This window comes from Mirounga angustirostris, unplaced genomic scaffold, assembly GCF_029215605.1.
Source record: "Mirounga angustirostris isolate CCGP_5_RB_7025 unplaced genomic scaffold, mMirAng1.0.hap1 SCAF_3, whole genome shotgun sequence".
Classification (NCBI taxonomy): domain Eukaryota; kingdom Metazoa; phylum Chordata; class Mammalia; order Carnivora; family Phocidae; genus Mirounga; species Mirounga angustirostris.
In genome coordinates, this window is record NW_026991711.1 from 30135179 (window position 1) to 30154256 (window position 19078).

At 42.4% G+C, this 19078-nt stretch overlaps 3 protein-coding genes across 8 annotated transcripts in view; 2 read left to right on the forward strand and 1 right to left on the reverse strand.

The window, feature by feature from the left end:
* Positions 1 to 5278, forward strand: part of FBXL3 (F-box and leucine rich repeat protein 3) — a 28583-nt gene extending 23305 nt beyond the window's left edge. Inside the window, exon 6 of the mRNA XM_064585979.1 lies at positions 4490 to 5278. Within this exon, the coding sequence (XP_064442049.1) occupies positions 4490 to 4610 (121 nt within the window). The 3' untranslated portion in view covers positions 4611 to 5278. The remainder of the gene's footprint in view (positions 1 to 4489) is intronic.
* Positions 721 to 11422, reverse strand: CLN5 (CLN5 intracellular trafficking protein). Its single transcript, XM_045869581.3, has 4 exons — positions 11206 to 11422; positions 8083 to 8248; positions 6944 to 7169; positions 721 to 4130 (listed from the first exon to the last, which is right to left on the reverse strand). Exons 1-4 carry the CDS (start codon positions 11358 to 11360, stop codon positions 3619 to 3621), a joined length of 1059 nt encoding a protein of 352 aa, XP_045725537.1. The 5' UTR covers positions 11361 to 11422; the 3' UTR covers positions 721 to 3618.
* A 22-nt stretch (positions 11423 to 11444) lies between these two features.
* The window catches only part of LOC123839816 (glyoxalase ElbB-like), a 129364-nt gene continuing 121730 nt past the window's right edge, over positions 11445 to 19078 (forward strand). For all 6 annotated transcript variants that reach the window (XM_064585982.1, XM_064585985.1, XM_064585981.1 and 3 more), the window contains exons 1-2: positions 11445 to 12167; positions 15314 to 15484. In XM_064585982.1, the coding sequence (XP_064442052.1) occupies positions 12144 to 12167; positions 15314 to 15484 (195 nt within the window). In that variant the 5' untranslated portion in view covers positions 11445 to 12143. The remainder of the gene's footprint in view (positions 12168 to 15313; positions 15485 to 19078) is intronic.

Genomic DNA, 19078 nt, shown 5'->3' on the forward strand with positions numbered 1-19078 from the left:
GCTTAACAGACTTTATTACCACCCAGGTGTCCCAACCAGAATAGTTTCTAAACTATTGAAATGATTTTCATTTCCTGTCTTCACAGCTTCTAGAAAATAACTTCAATTTCCCTTCGTAATCTGGGCTATTTAACAATACTATCAGGAAAAAAAAAACAGGCATGACTAAAGATTAAATCAATTTACTGCATTCAGAGAAATTTTTATATTTAGAGAAAAGCTTAGAATAAATAAATGGGAGGGGTGGGGTTGGTGTGAAGAAGGCTTAGGCCTGAACGAGGTCCTTTAAGAAGCTGTAATCTGTACCCCATACATAACTGGGAACAATCTTTGTAGACTCCAGCTTCAGTTTATCTGAGATTTTACTGTTCCCAAGCAGCCAGAAGAATTTTACCTGCTTCTGACACCCAACTATCCTTTAAACACAAGGACATATAGGACTTACAAACAGACACAAAGCCCTTTATTCCAAAAGACAACCAAGAGCTTATCCTTAGAATAATCAGTCCAGTAAAAGGATATATTGTTTTAAGTAGGGGAGAGAAAATGTAGATAGGCAAAATTGAGAGCACAGGAAGCTACTTGGACAATGAAGGGTAAATAGGAAGATGCTGGAAACCAACTTCGGCCAGCCCATTTGCCTTGGCTGTGAACAGGGAAAAGCATGTGTATGGTTTTGGAACACTGTTCTTCATATAACATACCAACAATTTCTTAAAAAAAAAAAAAAAAGATCTTAAAGGAACTGAAATCCCCCAAAACTTCATTTAGTACCACCAGACCAGATTATAAAACTAGATGAAGTTTCTTAAGACTTTTATTTTTTTCCCTGATTTCAAAGAAGCCAGTATCAAGGGTTCCAAATATGTATTTTAATCTTTTGACTGTTTTCCTGTAAGTAATTATTAAAATACATTTGATGACACTTTGTGGGTATACTTACTGAATACTGAGCCAGAATTAGTAAGGGAGGATATATTTATTCTAAAGCCCCTAAATCAAACTTCAACAAAATGGTTTCTCATAGAAATAGAGGAAATTTTATACATTCATAACAGAAAAATAGAAATCACATTTAAGTTCTATAGTAGATCAAAGGGCAGCAAAATTTAATTGGCAAATTCCTGCCTGGCCATAAACTACCATTTTGAAAGTATGTTCATTCCATCTCTACTCCAAAAGGCCTACTTCATCTTACAAGTAGAGTTGACAAGTTTGATAAATTCTTAAGTACTGGGCGCCTGGGTGGCTCAGTCGTTAAGCGTCTGCCTTCGGCTCGGGTCGTGATCCTGGGGTCCTGGGATCGAGGCCCGCATCGGGCTTCCTGGTCCGCGGGAAGCCTGCTTCTCCCTCTCTCACTCCCCCGACTTGTGTTCCCTCTCTCACTATCTCTCTCTCTGTCAAATAAATAAATTTAAAAAAAATCTTAAAAAAAAAAATTCTTAAGTACTAATGTGATTTTTATGCTCTGTGCTATAGTCACCTGAGTCTACCAATTATTTTCACAGAATTCCTTCATTTGTTAAAATATTCTTAGGAACTGAAAAATACAATAAAAATTCAAGTTCCACATCCAGGTGTCCTCATTTGTCTTTGCTACAGAACCAAGTTCTGTGCTTTGGAGTTAACACAAATGTGGCACAAGAGTTTTTGCTTGTTTCCCCATTGCAGTTCTAGAAAATCCGGAATTCTGTTTTCCAGATCAATTTTCCTATCTAGTAAAAGTTGGCACTGCCCCATTTCAGCCACTAGGTGGTGATAACGCAAAGATCCACGTTTGTGACCTTCTGAGGATAACTAGCAGGTTAAAGAGGCAAAATTAATTAGGAGTGTTTAGGCACTATTAACATGAGTACATAGGCTAAATGGTAGGCAGTGAAACAAAGTTCTCCCCATGTATTTTAGCAAGACTTTGCCTTTGTGCTGCAGTAAGCAGAGTAATGCAGGGCTTCTCAAGTTATCTTTGGTGAAGGGCTGGGTTTTTATTTTCAGACTGGTGTAGTGCCTATAGTTTTAAAAAAGACAATAAAAATTAATTCCTAGACAAATGAAATAAAGACATACAAAATACAAGCAATTTTTTTTTATTAGATTCAAGAGAAACAAAATTACTCCAGTAAGTTGCTTTAAAAGAAGTTTCTGAATGTTTCCTATCCGTATCTGTACTTGACCAGTAACCTACGGTGTCGGTAACCTGTGGTGTGGGCACTGGTCTGAGGACTACATTTTGAGTAACGGTGAAACCTCGCTTGATATTGTTTGCCATGCAGTCAACAGAACTGGTTCAAAATGTGGCTCGGTTACCATTAGCTGGGTAGCCAGGGAAAGGTCATTTAACCTAAGCCCCAGTTTACTCATTTGGGTCAGGTAAATAATACCTATGTTTGGGCTTTGTAGGAGAACTCAATGATAACCTAACTAACCTCTCAGGAGGCACTCAAATGTTAGTAGAAACTGAATAACATAGTTTACATATTTAACAGATTGTCTCTGCTTCATCATCTTACTGACTGGTGTTTTTTCCGTGAATAGACAGTGTTCAGTTGATCATCAGACATTTAAAGGACCTTGAAACCTTGTTTGATGGCCCTAAATGGAAGCACAGCTACTTGGAGATCCTTGACAAAAACCTGTCCCATCTGAGAAGTGTACCCTCTTCTGTGTTGGCATCTCTACTGGGTGGAAGGCACACAAGAAGAGTAGAGGAGTCTGAGGGTGCCTGTTCACCCAGATGCACCTGCAGTCATACTTCTGTGTCCCCTGTGTTTGAAGAATTGCAGAAGCATTCAACTGTCAGCTCAAAGTCTAGGGAATTACTATAAACCCCAGGAAAGGTTGGCATTTAAACTACATTAGGCCAGGTCGAGGATGGCACTTTGCTCTTTGACTCATCATTATAGCGACCATTTACTGTAACTTTCCTATGACAAACATACATGGCTTCAGTCTTTACAACAATCCTGACAGATGTATCATCTTAGACATAAGGACACTAAGGTTCAGAGATGCTAAGCTGCCTAAATCACAAAATGCCAGTTACTGGCTAATTCTAAAATGCTAGCTAGAAACTTGTGCTCTTTAACACTGTTTCTACCTCATCCAGAAGCACGAGTAGCTGCAGCTACGGTGTCCAGATTGTTCTTTAAGTGAACAGAACAAAATCAAACTAGTAGGCCTGGTCCCAAAGGTTACAAAAGCTGTAAAGTCCGTCTAAACCACCAAAAAGTACTTAAATGAAAATGCATAACTACTATACCAGAAAAAAATACCTCCCATCATGAAAATGTCAACTGAGGGTATTAAAAAAATCTTGGTACACCATATCCACAATTAAAAAAGAAAATGGGGTCCAAAGATCCTATATATCTGATATGAACTGTAATTCATATTAAGAAAGGCTTGGAGTTTGAAACCAAGATCACCTAATGTGCTCACTTTGACCAATGCAGTAAGTTTCAGCTTCTCTCCAAAAATAGTCCTGAGATGGTACGTGGCAATTCTGCCCAGGTGTATTTCTGCTCCAAGGTAGAAGGGCCTAAGAAATCCACAAATGTAAAGTCACCCCGTGAAAAACATATGCTGGTGATAAAAGGAAAAAAGAGCAGTAGAACTAAAATATTATAAACCAGAGAGTGTTTTGTTTCTGTTAGGTAAAGGGATTTCTTCATAAGTTATTTTAATAAAAGGGAATTTCATAGGTAAAAACCAATATTCAAAATTATAAAACAAATAGAACTCTCTGTGTATAATCACTGCATCAAAAATTTGCAAGATACTGAAGAGAAATTCCTTAGTTGACCAATGTGGTTTGAAGGGGTAATAAAATTTTTTTATGGCTAAAGCAAGAGTCTTATTTCCTGTTGGCCCAAAAACAGATGTTTCATTTCCCAAATAGGTAGGTTCTCCACTGTAAAGAAATATTCTCGTATAGTTGGTTTCTATCTTCTTGAACTCTGCTCCAAGTTCAGCCAACTTCTTATATGTCCTTAACACGAATTTAGAACAGTCGTAGGATTCAAACCATGTCTCCGCCCCTCTTTCTGGGCTGGCTTGGACAGTCCATGTCTCGTAATAAATCCCTGTTTCATTGTCCCGCTTTACCCACTTGGCCATTTCGTTAAATGTGTTTCCTAGTTAAAAAAAAAAAAAAAAAATTACCTATGTGAACATCAAAGCTAATCATATTAGTTTTATGTAAAATGTTCTAACCTGATGATTAAGGCCATGAATAAATAATAGTTTTTATTATTATTTATCTATTATTTTTGGTAATAGTTCCAAACCTGTATCTCACGATAGGAATCCAAGCTCAGCTAATTTTTATTCTATTTTTCAAGCTACAAGGTATTTCTGAATTGTAAACATTAGCTACAACAGGTGTATAAAGTCTTACATACCAATTCTACAATCATTTAAGGTATAGTCAAAAGCAAAATTATACACATGCAGAAGCCCTTTTTTTTTTAAGATTTTATTTATATTTTGACAGAGAGAAACACAGCAAGAGACGGAACACAAGCAGGGGGAGGCGTAGAGGGAGAAGCAGGCTTCCCGCTGAGCAGAGAGCCCGATGCGGGGCTCGATCCCAGGACCCTGGGATCATGACCTGAGCTGAAGGCAGATGCTTAACGACTGAGCCACCCAGGCACCCTAGAAGCCCTCTTTCTTTACCCCACTCAACAAATCTTGGATTCAGAGGCAAAAGAGAGAAAACAAGGAAAAAAAACTGGGGAAGAGGTAAAAGTGAATGGGGCCAAGGCGTGTTAAGAATGGAGGAGAGGAAATGCAGAGCTTTTCTGTCACACAGCACGGTGCCCACACAGTATGAATGGCAGCCAGGGGAGCTGCTACTCTAGAAGGCTGGTCTACTCATGTTACAAGAGAAAAGTACTTACTATACCCTATCCTCCTTGAGTATTTGATATTTCCCTTTCTCTCTATACTTGCAGCTGGTGGGATTCTGCTTACAACCTTCCCACTAACCATACAAATTCTTCCAATGAAGCAACTAAACTGGAAATGTTTTTGGCCACGTTTGTGCACTATACAGATTCTGGAACGGCTCACACTCTCCTACCACCTTGTACCAGACCAGAGGAATCTCTCCAAAAGTTAACAAAACACCATACTTTGTGTGGTTACAACCTCATTTACAATGCCTAATAGAGCTTGGCCCCAACATTTCACTTTGTCACCTTGTGTGAACCTTTCTTAAGTGCTCCAACTTGAGTCCATGAAATCAATACTTTGTGTCCTATAAAATGAATAGAGTGGCTGCTTTGATCAACTTTATGGAATTAAAGTTGTGGAATAATATAAAGCCTGTTTTCTTAGAACTGGGGATACTGTTCTTAGTGTTCTTCAACTTTAAAAAATCACTGCTGTAATTGAGAATACTTCAAAACACTTCTGAAACATGAGAAAATATCAGTGAACAGGACTAATCACAAAGCAGATGGGTAACTGGAAAGATTTAGGCACTAGCATATTAAAAAATATTTTACATGAAATAATGATCACTTGTTCATATCATACACTGATGTCAGAAAGAAGAATTTTCAGATAATGAGATAGGTGGACAGAGAAAGGAGAAATGTGAACTGGCCTGGAATGAAGAGTATGAACACTGAGCACGGTTAAAAGAGAAATGGACTTTGATATTGTTGGAATGGTTTGGGGCACATCAATTAGAAAGTAGGAAGGAAGATCAGGTAACAGCATGGTGTACAGTTAGAAGATTCCTGGTTCTACAACCAGATTTGTGACTTGAAGAGACTGGTAAGTCATTCTACCTGGTTGACCCTCAATTCCTTACTCATAAAAGGAAGAAGAGTGTTTTCTCCTCACTGAACTGTGAGATAACATGCTCCAAAATGCTGTGCAGAGTTATCCAAGTGGAAAGCGTGATAACATCCTCAAGGCCTGTGGTTCACTGAAGAATTCTTACCACAAACAGCGCTTTCATTCCAGATTATTTCTGCTTTCTTGGGAACAACAATTATAATGCGGAGCTCTATGAATCATATGGGCAAGCTCCCTACCTCTAGGATGCAATGGCAGTCTCATCCCCATTCTACAATGGGGTAATGAGTCGACAAAGTAAAATGTCACCCAAGGTCACATACCAGTTTCTGGTAAAAGTTCTGAACTTTCTTCATCACTACCCAACAACGCTACACATGCAGCAAAATTCCAAGTGTTTCAGCAACTTTCCAATACATCCAAAAGAACAGAAAATCTTAGAGAGAAAATATTTCAATTGCCTGAGGAGCCTCAAATCCATAAGACTGTGAATATTTTGGAAAATAATGTAGCGAAGTAGTTAAGAAAATGGTCAATAGGGCTTCAGTGCCAAGGTTGGAGTCCCACTTATTTATTAGCTGTGTGACTTTAAGCACTTTGTGCTTCAGTTTCCCCATCTGTAAAATGGTAGTGGTGGGGAATAACAGTAACTATTTGGGGGGGGGGTTGTGATGATAAACGATGTATATATAAATGATATAGATAAAGCACTTGGAACCGCTGCTGGGCCCAGAGTAAGAACCCATAAGCGGTAGCTATTACTTCTTGACATAAAAACAAGGTATCATCACTGAAAATCTTTTTCCAGATATGGTTAACAGCACCTTTAATCAGTTATTTTATCAGGCGTTTTGTGGATGTTCTTCCACTATTTTATTTAGAAAGTCCAATTTAGTTGCAGAAAACATTTTATCATTTCCTTCATTTTTCACCATGGAATAGAGGAGATACACTACTCATCATCTAAAGGTGACGCTTGGCATGAACAATAGTCTGGGTCAAAAGTTATTGCTTCCAGAAGTACATTTTGTAAACTGACCTCTAAAGAGCAGAACATGAATGAAATGCCTCCATGAAAGTAATTTTTTTTCATATGGATATTGATGCAATTGTTAAATACTGCCATATTTTTGAAACTTACCTGATATGGTTGCTACTAGAACTAACGTCCCGTTTTCCCTCCAGTGCCTATCATCAATTCCTTCAAAAAAGCAGGCAGCTCCTTGATTACACCAGAAAGGGGCACTCATTTCAGGTCGGAGATGGGGAAATGTACAGTTTCCAAGTTGGAAAAGTTCATACCATTCCATTGTGTAGTTCTTGCCAGTTAAAGTACTCTTGAATCCAATGGCATCATGCATAATTTTCTGTGTAAAGATCATACAAGTATAAAAGCACTTGTGAAGGAACCACTGGCCCAGGAACCAAATGGGAAAAAATGTAATACACCACGACTGTGTATCAACGACAGCAACTGCTCAGCCATTCCTCCTCCATGTTGCTATTCCTGTGTCCACCCTGTGCCTCCTCAAAGTCCAGGCCCTCCTCCACTCTGGTTTTGACTGCTGCCTATCTCAGATAGTAAGGATGTTTGCTATATGGACATGCTCTTAATTTCCTTAAGTTTAGAATGGGTTCAAGAAGCTCCGTGCCAGTCTCAGGAAGTCTATATACTTCACAGGGGGATGAGAGGCTCACATGGTGAGCTAACCTAGGAAGTGTGCAGCAGGGACTGGAGGTGAAGTGTTTCCTGCCTACCTTGCCCCTTCCCCAGGCCTTCTCCTTTCTTACTTTCCAGGAGTTGGGTACGGATACAGAATATCAAAATGGATTAAAGCAACTGCATCTGTTACTGTCAGGATCATAAAATATGGTAATATTTTTTTGACTACTCATTTTAAAGATTTTGTTTATTTATTTACTTATTTATTTGAGAGAGCGAGCACGCACGAGCTTGCAAGCACACAGGTGCCCTCAAGAGGGGGGTGCAGGGCAGAGGGAGAGGGAGAGAATCTCAAGCAGACTCTGCCCCCAAGCACAGAGCCCAGGCAGGGCTGGATCTCATGACCCCAAGATCATGATGAGCTGAGCCAAAACCAAGAGTCAGATGTTTACCCAGCTGAGTCACCCAGCTGCCCCACTGACTACTCATTTTAAACATGCCAAGAACACAAATTAAACATTATCTCAAATCAGCCCTTTGCACAGCGATTATTCCCTCAAATCCACTTAATAAATCATTTAATTAACCAAAGTTATAAGATCAAGATGCAGCCTTACCAAGTGTCCCAGGAGGTTCCCATATTTAAATTCCCATACTGGGGCTTGTAACCGAAAGACTTCAATGACATCATCACCTTTCATAACTGGGATAGGTGAGCCAGTTGGACAGAATGTGTATTTAGCTTGACAATAAGGATCTGGTTCTGGACGGAAGGAAGAGCGTCTAATAAAGAAAAAGAAACCACTAACTTAGATTCTAATAGGAATTTGGTTCTTCTTGAACATTTTAGAATCCAGATTTCAGTACCACTGTCAATAACATTTTCAGAGGAAACATTCAAAAGTTTAGCCCATAGTGTTTAAACATTTTATCTGTTATCCTGTGAACAAACTTCAATGATGTCTTATTTATTTTTAAAGATTTTATTTATTTGACAGAGAGAGCACAAGCAGGGGAAGCAGCAGCAGAGGGAGAGGGAGAAGCAGGCTCCCTGATGAGCAGGAAGCCGGATGCCGGGGTCCATCCCAGGACCCTGGCATCATGACCTGAGCTGAAGGCAGATGCTTAACCGACTAAGCCACCCAGGCGCCCTCCAATGATGTCTTTAATAGCCAATTATACATTAAAAGCACTTTGATAAATGCATGCTTCTCTGTTTCCTGCTCCCATTGTGAAAATCTTGAAAATGGGGGCTGTATCTCAAAATGTTCACAGATCAGATCTTATTTAGTAGACAAATACTCACTGAATAAAGGAGTATTTTCAAGTGATATTTAATTTCCTAAACAATCCATATGTTAAGATGATTCCAAAATAATTATGATTAAATAGAATGTATTTTTATTTTTATTTCAGAATATATTTTCTATTTTCTTAAGAATTAACCAACAGGGGTGCCCCTCTATTTGCTAGACAGGATGTGGCCGAGTTCATGAATCGTTTAATAAAGCCAATTAGATCTTTAAACAATTTTAAATAATGAAATTAACCAATGATCCTTCAGCCAATATTTATTAAAGCTCTACTATGTGTAGGACACCATACTAGGGAGGAGGAAAACAAAATTAAAATGATGTTCCCTTCCTCAAGAACACTTGGGTGGGGGCTGGGAATACATTAAACAAGTAAACCAAGTGCAGTGTGGTAAGTGCTAAAGAAAGATACAAAGTCCCGCGAGCACACAGGAGAGAAATCACTTCTACCAGATGTGGAATGGGTAGAGAGGAGGAGGACAAAGAAAGCGATGAAGACCTGGCTTAGGTTTTTAAAATACTTCCAAAGGTTAGGACACGAGTACAGAAAACATTAAGTATTTTAAGACAGTAGGTAAATAAGACTGTAAATAAGGAATTCAGGCTTCAGGGCAGGAGAGGGCGGCAGGGACTGTCATTTTGCACTGACGCAGCAGGAACCGCAACCCCGGGACTCTACAACTGCCAAGGAATGAGCCCCAGAGTGAGCTTCAAGGATTGTAAGTAGCAGACCTGGTCTGACTGGATTTGCTGCAAAACAAACCTTATTTTATGAGTTAGAAGAGGGCAGGGAGAGAGAGGAAGTTAAGGCATTGGTCAGTTAGGAGTAACAGTACTCATGTAACAAGAAGACACCCCCCGCCACCCAGAAGGCCTTGGCAATAGGACTAGGGGGCGGATTGTAGTAGTAGACACCCCTGGTCACCTTCCATATTTGGCCCTGGAAGATACGGACGAAAAAAAGACGCTGCCTCCATCTATCCTGAAGAATCCTGGATCTCTAAGGTTTTAGACAGATCTGTTCTTTTACAACCCTAACACATCAACAAAAATTTCTATTTTAAGAAGTTAGCCAAAAATATTAACACCCTCCCCCCCCCCACACACATTTATAAGATTTAGGTATACTTACCTGTTTTATAGGTGCTCATCTGGTTGAAACAAATACATAACTATATATAGTTTTCACTTGCCCACAGCTAAATCTCTTGTAGGTCAAGGGTAATTTCAAAAGCATAATTCGTGTGAATTTAATAAAGTTAAATTTTATTATATTCAGTAGAGAAGATTAAACTCAACTTAATACTTGAAACTTTTATAGAAACACGAAGTTACAGTCCATATCTTTCCCTAATTTTAAATCAAGTAGTTTTGGATTTACAATCTCATTTTATTGAACATTTATTTTTTACTTCTTATGTTTTTTTGAGTGAACACTGTATTAACATTTTTTCAAGAAAACCCAAACTTCTCTCTTCATATATATCAAGCAAAACAAGGAAGTGGTGCAAAGCATTCAGTGAGAATACGCTAATACCCAGGCTTGACAATAGCTGGCATTTACTAGATGTAATCCCCCTACAAACACGGGGTAAAAGCTACTATTCCTGCTAACTCAGGACACGTGGTTAGAGATACGGATATCGAACAGCTAGTGATGGTGGTGCCTGATTTGACTGGAACCCAGAACTCTCTCCTGACCACTAGGTTAACCTGCCTCCCCATTCACTATTTTGTCAGCCGAAACAGCTGTGCGTTTTCAAAAGTCCTGCCTGGTGTTAACAGCGTTGTTTTCTTTCCGTGTGTTTAGCCACCTGGACCATCTTCGGTCGTGTAAATACTTCTAGGTCAGAGGCTCCAATCAGCTTCACAGGTTTGCAGTCAGTCTCTGTCCTGGTCTTATAGCCACATCCTACACCCAGACTGCAAACAGGTAACAAACGAGGTCACCAACCTTCCCGGGGTGCCTGAGTCAAAGGGGGCGGGCGAGTCTAAGGACGCATGACTTCTGGGATAAAAACGGAAAGTCCCAGAAAACCCCAACCAGTGGGTCACGCTGTCAGTTGTGCCAATGGGTACGCGCTCAAGATAACGACGTGCAGGACGTTAATAAACAAACGCGGTATTCAAAGTCTCCTCAAACCATTCAAACAGCCGGTTACTTGCATCCAAAATTCACTCGGTAAAATGACATTACTTCCCGTTTCTTCCATGATTAGGGAGTGTCCTGAGCCGAGGGCACCCAGAAACTGGCGCAAGTGTCCCCAGAGGAAGAGAGGCCCCAGGGCGGCGCGCGGCTGGCAGCGGCGACTCCGGCGCGCTCCACCCGGCCCCCCCCCGCGTGGGGAGCGCCTCTCGGCCCCGGCACCCGCCCCGCCAGCCCCAGCCGTGCGCGCGCCCGCCCCGCCGCGCGCCGCGCGCACTCACTTGTAGGGCACGGGCCACTGGCGCCGGGAGGGGCCGGCCGCGGCCGTCGGCAGCCACAGCAGCGCCAGGGCCCAGCGCCAAAGCGCGCACCCCGGAGCCGCGCCCGCGGCCCGCCGCCCACCGACCCCACGGCGGGCGCTCCCCGCCTGCGCCATGGGACGGCTCCCGGTGCTTCCGGCGCCTCCCGAGCCCGGCGACGCGGACGGCCCGCGCGCTGAGCATGCGCGGAGCCACGCCCAACCCCGGACTCGGCCGCCCGGGTCCGGCCGGGCCCGCCCTCTCCCGGGCCGGAGATTCGGCCCCGTGGCGTCGGACGCCTTCCTGAGCCCGAGGGAGCGAAGCCCTTTCGTGCGGACCGTTTTCCCTGTCCGCAGCGGCCCGCAGGGTGGCGGCTTTCAAAACTTTGCCGGCCGGGAAGGCTCTTGGGTCCGGCTTCTTGGAGCGCGCCATCCGGGCCTCGGGGCCTCCTTTTTCTGAAACTGACCCAGAATGCCCAGGGCTTCTGGTCCCGCGTCTCAGTTTAAAGTTCACCGCTTCTTTGGAGCTATTTTTCTGACCTGCGCTCAACAACTCCCACCCAAACCAAGCCACCACCACCAAGAGTCCATCTTTGGGCCCCTCCTTTGGATTCTCGAGCACGGAACTCTCACTCCGCCACACAGGGTCCAGACTAGGTGACAGCAAACATTTGAGTGAAAGAATCTTTATTTGGCGGTGGTGGTGCCGTGAGGAAGACAATCATGGAGGAATGACTGGTCCTCACCCGACCTGAGCCAATGGCCAACGCAATGCACGGCCCACGATACTACGCTATTTGATCCACTCCACCCCCCCCCCCCCCGCCCCGCGATGTTCTTCCTTGTTGGGATCGCCCGCTTCAGTGGGGCAGAAGATTCTACATTACCCTTCTTTGACCCTTCATCCAGCTCAAGGAAACAATGGGATCAACCGCCCTGCTTCTGGTGAGATATCCATGGCCTGCCATACTTCTATACAAAGATACTGACTTATGTCTGTAAATAGTACATTAAAAGCGTTATAACTTATAGTTACTTGTTTTACAAGAGAGCAGCTTACCTTCACTTCACCCACAACACTTGTGAACCATCGTAGTATTTGTAAGGATACTGGAGTAAGTGAGGTCATAGGCGACCCCATGACCCACGCTGGGGATGGAGGGAGCAGCGCTGGCTTCCTCACGCCTGCTAGGCTTCCTGAGGGCTGATGGGAATTAGTCCCTCCCCCACCCAGCCTCCTTCCCCTTCTCCCACTTGCTGCACCAGCTTAGGAAATTGTGGAGATTCAGGCAGGGTACCATTTTAACACCCACCTACCTAAGTGTTTAGGTGGGTGCAGTCCTCGCTCTCCTGCATACCATGGCTCAGTTCAGAATCACCAAGGCTAAACTGACCTCTCCAAAGACCCACACAAGTTGGGGGTGGGGAGGGGAGGGCGCAACACATCCTAGCTGTGACAGCTGAAATGTAATGTTCAGTTTGACAGGGCACCCACAGGATTCCCAGAGGGTATTTACTTGAGCATGACTTACCACTGAAACAGCTCTCTAGAGTAACAGTATACAAATAATGGGATCATAGGCTAGAGGGCCAGTGGAGCTTCCCATCCTACTCAGGACTTCCCAGAGCTATAGAGACAAGTTTCAAGTTGACCATGGTCAGTGGTGGGGCTCTCCTCTCTTGGGACTGCAGTCTCTTCATTCCGCCTGCAGGGAGCTCTAATGGTGAGAAAGCAGTCCCTCATATTAGCCTTAACTCAGCCTCTCAGTAGCTCCCATCTGCTCGGGTCTGGTTCTGCCTTCTGTTCCTTTTGGCTATGACCCCAGCATCCCAGGCTAAAGATGCTTATAGACTGTTGTTGCCTGATACCTCATTGTACTGACTTCTCTCTAGTTCATGGTTTTTAAATCTTGGAAGATCCATCAAAAAATAGTTTGAATTTTAATCCAGTTGGTTTCCCTTGGGTCCTTGCTCAGCTTAAGAACACTCAGAAGAATACTGTAGTCTGATAAAATCATGTTCATCAACCATTGAACTGTTGCCCACCCGTGGAACTGTATAGCATCTACTCAAAGGAAAAAATAGAGTTATAGGATTCTGGGGGAGGGTAGAGTTTAGGTGAAATTTAAATTTTTATCTTCACCTCCACCTTGGGCAGGTAGATCTGGTTAATTTCACGAAGCAACTGCAAGCCAGTCTGTTTCCAGAATTACTGGTTTAAAAACCAATCCACATTTTTTTTTTCATCTTTCTTGCCCTTCAGAATGTTCGAAGCTTTTTTTTTCTTTTTACTAATAATGGGATATATATGTGCTTAGAATCTCTCCCGTAGATCTATCCCATGGATAGGAGATATTACTCAGTTTTGTAAAACCAAAAATACAGGGAAGAATGTTTAGAATATTAATATATATTTTAATCAAATACAAAGTTTAATAACAGGAGGCTAAAATGTGATCGTTTGCTTTCTAGTCCTAATGATGCCTTCTCAAAGTCAAGGGACATTTGACTCAGACCAGCCTTATCTAGTTCCTGGAGAGGTGGACCTGCAAGTTTTGGGGGGGGGTAGAAGTCAGTGAAGAAGGTGTGACACTTAGGGCCCCAGTATATAGGTGCCTACCCTGCACTTCCTTCCTTGCCTCCTAATCCTCATGTCTCCCCAGATCACTGCCCCTGCAGGATCTAGCTTTTGGGGAAAGAGGAACTGTTTCTGATGGCAGACTGGGGGTGATAATCCAGAGCTTCGTTGGGTTGAATGCCTGGAAGTAGATCAAGTAAGAGCTTCCAAATGGTCTGCTTTGGGTTTTTGGCATTAAAACCCCTGAGATTTTAGGGGTACCTGGGTGGCTCAGTCGGTTAAGTGTTTGCCTTCAGCTCAGGCCCTGATCCTGGGATCAAGCTCGTGCGCTCCCTCTCAAATAAATAAATAAAATCTTTAAAAATAAATAAATAAATAAAACCCGTGAGATTTTAACTTAGAGCCCTGAGTTTGTGAGTTTTATTTCCCATTTGCTTTAGTTCAATGGTTGCCAACCCTGACAAATGATGGAATCACCTCAGGAGATTTTAAGACATACCAATGCCCAAGCTAGTGCTTCCGTCCCAGAGATTCCCATGTAACAGGGCCTCAACCTCTCCAGGTGATTCTAATATGCAGCAGGCTTGAGAATCCCAGCTTTAGAAAGACTTTAAAGATAGATTTATTCAACTCTCCCATGGTTTTGAGCCCTCTATGTTTCTATCTATAAAATCAAATCCTCTCGGGACACCTGGGTGGCTCAGTCGGTTAAGCGTCTGCCTTTGGCTCAGGTCATGATCCCAGGGTCCTGGGATCGAGCCCCCCATCTCATCAGCCTCCTTGCTCAGCGGGGAGCCTGCTTCACCCTCTGCCTGCCGCTCCCCCTGCTTGTGATCTCTCTAACAAATAAATAAAATCTTTAAAATAAAATAAAATCCTCTCTTCCATCTCTTTAAAAAGCATGTACTGTTGACCCTTGAACAACACAGGTTTGAACTGTGTGGGTCACCTTAAACAGAATTTTTTTAATATAAATACAATACAGCTGTAAATGTACTTTCATTTATGATTTCCTTAACATTTTCTTCTAGCTTACTTCATTGTAAGACTGCAGTATATAATATATGTAACATACAAAATCTGCGTTAACAGTTTATGTTATCAGTAAGGCTTTAGGTCAACAGTAGGCTATGGGTAGTCAAAGTTATACACAAATTTTCAATGCATGGAGTTGTATTGTTCAAGGGCTATGTAATTTATATACATATGTATACACACATATATGGCTGTGTGTGTGGATAGGTAGATATGTGTATGTATGCATTTGGAAATCAGTCTCTTTCTGTTCTACTTTCTTTCTAGAAGCTAATTTATAGCTCTCCTCCCGACCCCGTAGAAGTCCCCTGCAGTTCTTCCTTGTGGCTGCTATTTGTAGTTGGTGTTGGCCCTGAAGGCATACAGAATTACTTAGTGGTTTTCTGACTTTCCTTCCTGGTTTAGGCTCTGAGGTTGATTTGCTTGATTATTTTCATAGAGGCAATGACATCATTTGTTTTTATTTCTATTTTTGAAGGTGAAGCTATTTGCTCCTAATGCTGAGCAGATGTACCTTGTTAATCACTTGAAAGATAGCCCAGCAGAAGAGAAGAGAAATGTGCTGGAGGAAAATGCCAGGAGAGCCCATGGGGACATACAAGATTTGGCAGACCTGAACTCCAGCAAGCCTGAAGCTGTCATTATACCGGTGAGTTAACTGAAAGCTGTGAGACCAGCCGTTCATTTTAATTAACGTTCACTGACTTTAAAGCCCTTTGCAGAAAGAGCGGTGCAGACTTAGCTACCATCTTGAAGCCTCTGTGCCAGGTTCTAGATCACGGTTCTCAAACTTTGCTGCACATGAAAGTCACTTGGGAAGCCTTTAAAAAGTTTCAGTGCCTGGGTCACACCTGAGACCAGTCGCATCAGACTTCCTGGGGCTGGAAACAGGTGGTAGTGCTTTTTGATGCTCCACAGGTTCTCCCACTGTGCGGCCAAGTTTGAGAACCAGTGCTTTATGAAGAGTCACCAGTCATTCCCAGACTTGGCTGCACATGGAATCACCTGGAGGACTTTAAAACCACCAGTGCCTGTGTCCCCATGGCCTGGATTTTGGAATTTTTAAGATTCCCATATGATTCTCATATGCAGACAAGTTTGGGAACCACTGCTCTATAAAAGCATGTCTCTAAGTTTAATAGGTATGTGAATCACCTGGAGATCTTGTTACAGTGCAGGTGCTGATTCAGCTCCCAGGTGACAGGTGACATGCAGCCCACATTTTGAGGCCTTGAGACGCTGGAAATCACAGTGGAGGGTTGCCTGTTTCTGGACCTTTTCAGTGCAGGAATCACTTTATAGATAGGTGACTCTACCTTTTAAAATAAATGATTGATTTACAAGTATGATTGTCTTAGATGTTTTTTACTTCTTTTTATTTAATCCCCTCATAAGGAACTGTGTGTTATATATTGATCTTTTTCAGACTAAACAGTTTTAGTTTGTTTAGTTTGTTCAAACACTTAAAATCAGTTTTATTTTAAGATTATTATTTTTTAAGATTTTCTTTCTTTCTTGAGAGAAGGCGTGCACGTGAGCACACACACACACACACACACGAGCAGGGGTGAGGGGGCAGAGGGAGAGAGAATCTCAAGCAGACTCCTCCCTGAGCATGAGCCTGACACAGGGCTCGATCCCATGACCCTGAGATCATGACCTGAGCCAAAATCAAGAGTCAGATGGATGTTTAACTGACTGTGCCACCTAGGCACCCTTATTTTAAGATTATTTATTTTGGGGGGCACGTGGGTGGCTCAGTTGGTTAAGCATCTGCCTTTGGCTCAGGTCATTTTCCTAGGGTCCTAGGATCGAGCCCCGCATCGGGCTCCTTGCTCAGCGGGGAGTATGCTTCTCCCTCTCCCTTTGCTGCTCCCTCTGCTTGTGCTCTCTCTCTCTCTCAAATAAATAACATCTTAAAAAATAATCTTGTTTTAAGATTTTATTTATTTGAGAGCACACATGAGAGAGCACGAGGGAGAGGGAGAAGCAGTCCCCCCAACCCGCTGAGCAGGGAGCCCAACTCAGGGCTCAGTCCCAGGGTCCCTGGATCATGACCCGAGCTGAAGACAGGCGCTTAACTGACTGAGCCACCCAGGCGCTGCTATTTTAAGATTATTTTAAATGTTCACAATATTCTTGAAATTTTTGGAGGTGGTTTGGAGATGTCCTACAGTGAGAATCAGAAATCATTGTTTTAGATAAGGAGTGTGGTGCTGTGGACACTCACATGTCTATCTGAACAGGTTGCTTACTGCTATTTTACATACAAAGTATTCCAGATGTCTATTGCTGGGTAACAAGCACCACCAAAATTTAGCGTCTTCAACAATAATTTATTATCTTTCCTGGTTCTTTTGGTCGACTAGGCTTAGCTTGAGCTTCGCTTGAGATCTCTCTGGCAAGCTGCGGGGTGGCTGGAACTGCAGGCATCTGAAGGCATGACTGGGCTGGAAGTCACCACCCTGGTGTCTTCACGCCATGTCTGGTGCCTAAGCTGGGATTGGTTGGAACAGATGAGCAGCCATCTGGCCATTCCCTGTGGCGATCTTGCGCTTCCTGGTAACCTCTAGACCCCAGGGTGTTTGAGCTTCTCACATGAGAGCTGGCAACCCTCAGAACAACATTCCAAGAGAGCCAGCTTTCCTTATGCTCTAGCCACAGATGTCCCTCAGTGTCACCTCTGCCACATTCCATTGATGAAAAGGGAGATTAGATTCAAAGAGAGGAGTCTCCAAAAGGGAACGAATACTAGGAGGCATAGATATCGGGCATTGGAGACTTGCTACACATTATATATACAATAAATTTAAATATCTCTTTATAAAACCTGGGGGGAACATAAGGGAGATTAACTATTAATTTTATTTGAGCTGCTGGTGTCTTGTAGATTTAGTCTTTTTTTCTTTCACTGCAAATAGGTATGCCCTGAGACAACTTTGTAAAGATTATTGCCCTTGAGGTGTGATGTTAAAATTAGTTTTCACATCTCAAATGGTGTCACTTGTAAATCAATCAAAAAATTACAGTGGTTTTTAGTATATGTGGTGCCGAAGCGAGCACAAATTACAGTGGTTTTTAAAACAATCTTTTATTCTAATACATAAAGATACAGTTTTGTTTTTAGGAGAACTGAAGTTATCTCAAATGCTCTTTAAAAATTATATTTCTACTTCGTACCACACTTGAAATATTTAGCAAAAATTATTATCATGATGGGTATCCCACCTGTATCTTCAGAATTTTACTGTTGATGAAAAATGTTTATTATTATTACTTGGTGTCGTAAAATCCACTTTCTACAGGGGCTGCATTGAAGCCATGTAAATTCCCTAAGGATCAGGTTTGTGTTTCAGCATTTGGCACCAGCTTTTTACAGAAGGATCTCTGAGCAACTTTGACAAATACAGGTTGCTATTCTGACTTTTAAAAATGAAGTTAAGAAATTAATTAAATCATTGCCAACCCCAGAAGACTTAAAGAAATGTTATTTTTCCATTCTAATCGTGGGTTATTGTGCTCATCTGCCTTAATTCTTTGCTGAAGAATTAATTGTTCATAGGTTCTTCTTGTCAGCTGCCTCAGGTAATCCTGGATTTCCTCTCTTTGGAGGTGGTTTTGGGGTGGCTCAGAGCCACCCCGTGAGCAGTTCGGTAAAGGACTCTTTCTGTTGCATTTCACACATCCTGGCAGCTGACACCTTCGTGCTGTGAAGTCACAGTGGGTCAGGAAACTCATGTGGATGCAGGGGGAGAAAAGGATGAAAAGCTTACTGCCTGGTAAGCAGGTTCTACAGCATTTTCCCATTTTCCTTCCTCCAAATGAGTATCAATGTAACTGCTTTCCTGGTAGCTTAACGAATTATCTTCCATTTGGGGCCTGCCGTATTTGGTAATTGGCACTGGGGAGGGGGCCGGACACGGTGAGGGACGGTGCTTTAAGGTGATGAGACCAGCTGGCTTTGAATCATAGGGAAAATGTATTCATTCGAAATACACTGGCTTACTCCATAAGAAAAAATTTTCAGTATATCAATTCTCTTGTATGATATCATTCAGCTGAATGGATCAAATTATCCTTGCTTTTATTATTTCCTATTGATCTGAGTACATACAGCCTTCATTTTCTCTTACTAAGTGAATATTTAATGAAGCCTCATGTTGGAACAGATTTCTTCCATGCACAGTGCCTGTGGGCTTCAGTTCCAAACACTGCCGCATTTGAGAGGCCAGGGCAAGCTGAT

Coding starts and splice junctions, on each gene's coding strand:
- CLN5 (XM_045869581.3), bottom strand. CDS start 11,360: ATGGCGCAGGCGGGGAGCGCCCGCCGTGGGGTCGGTGGGCGGCGGGCC. Junction 7,170..8,082: donor GGAACCTCCTGGGACACTTG/GTAAGGCTGCAT, acceptor ATCTTTACACAG/AAAATTATGCATGATGCCAT. Junction 4,131..6,943: donor TCTAGTAGCAACCATATCAG/GTAAGTTTCAAA, acceptor TTTTTTAACTAG/GAAACACATTTAACGAAATG.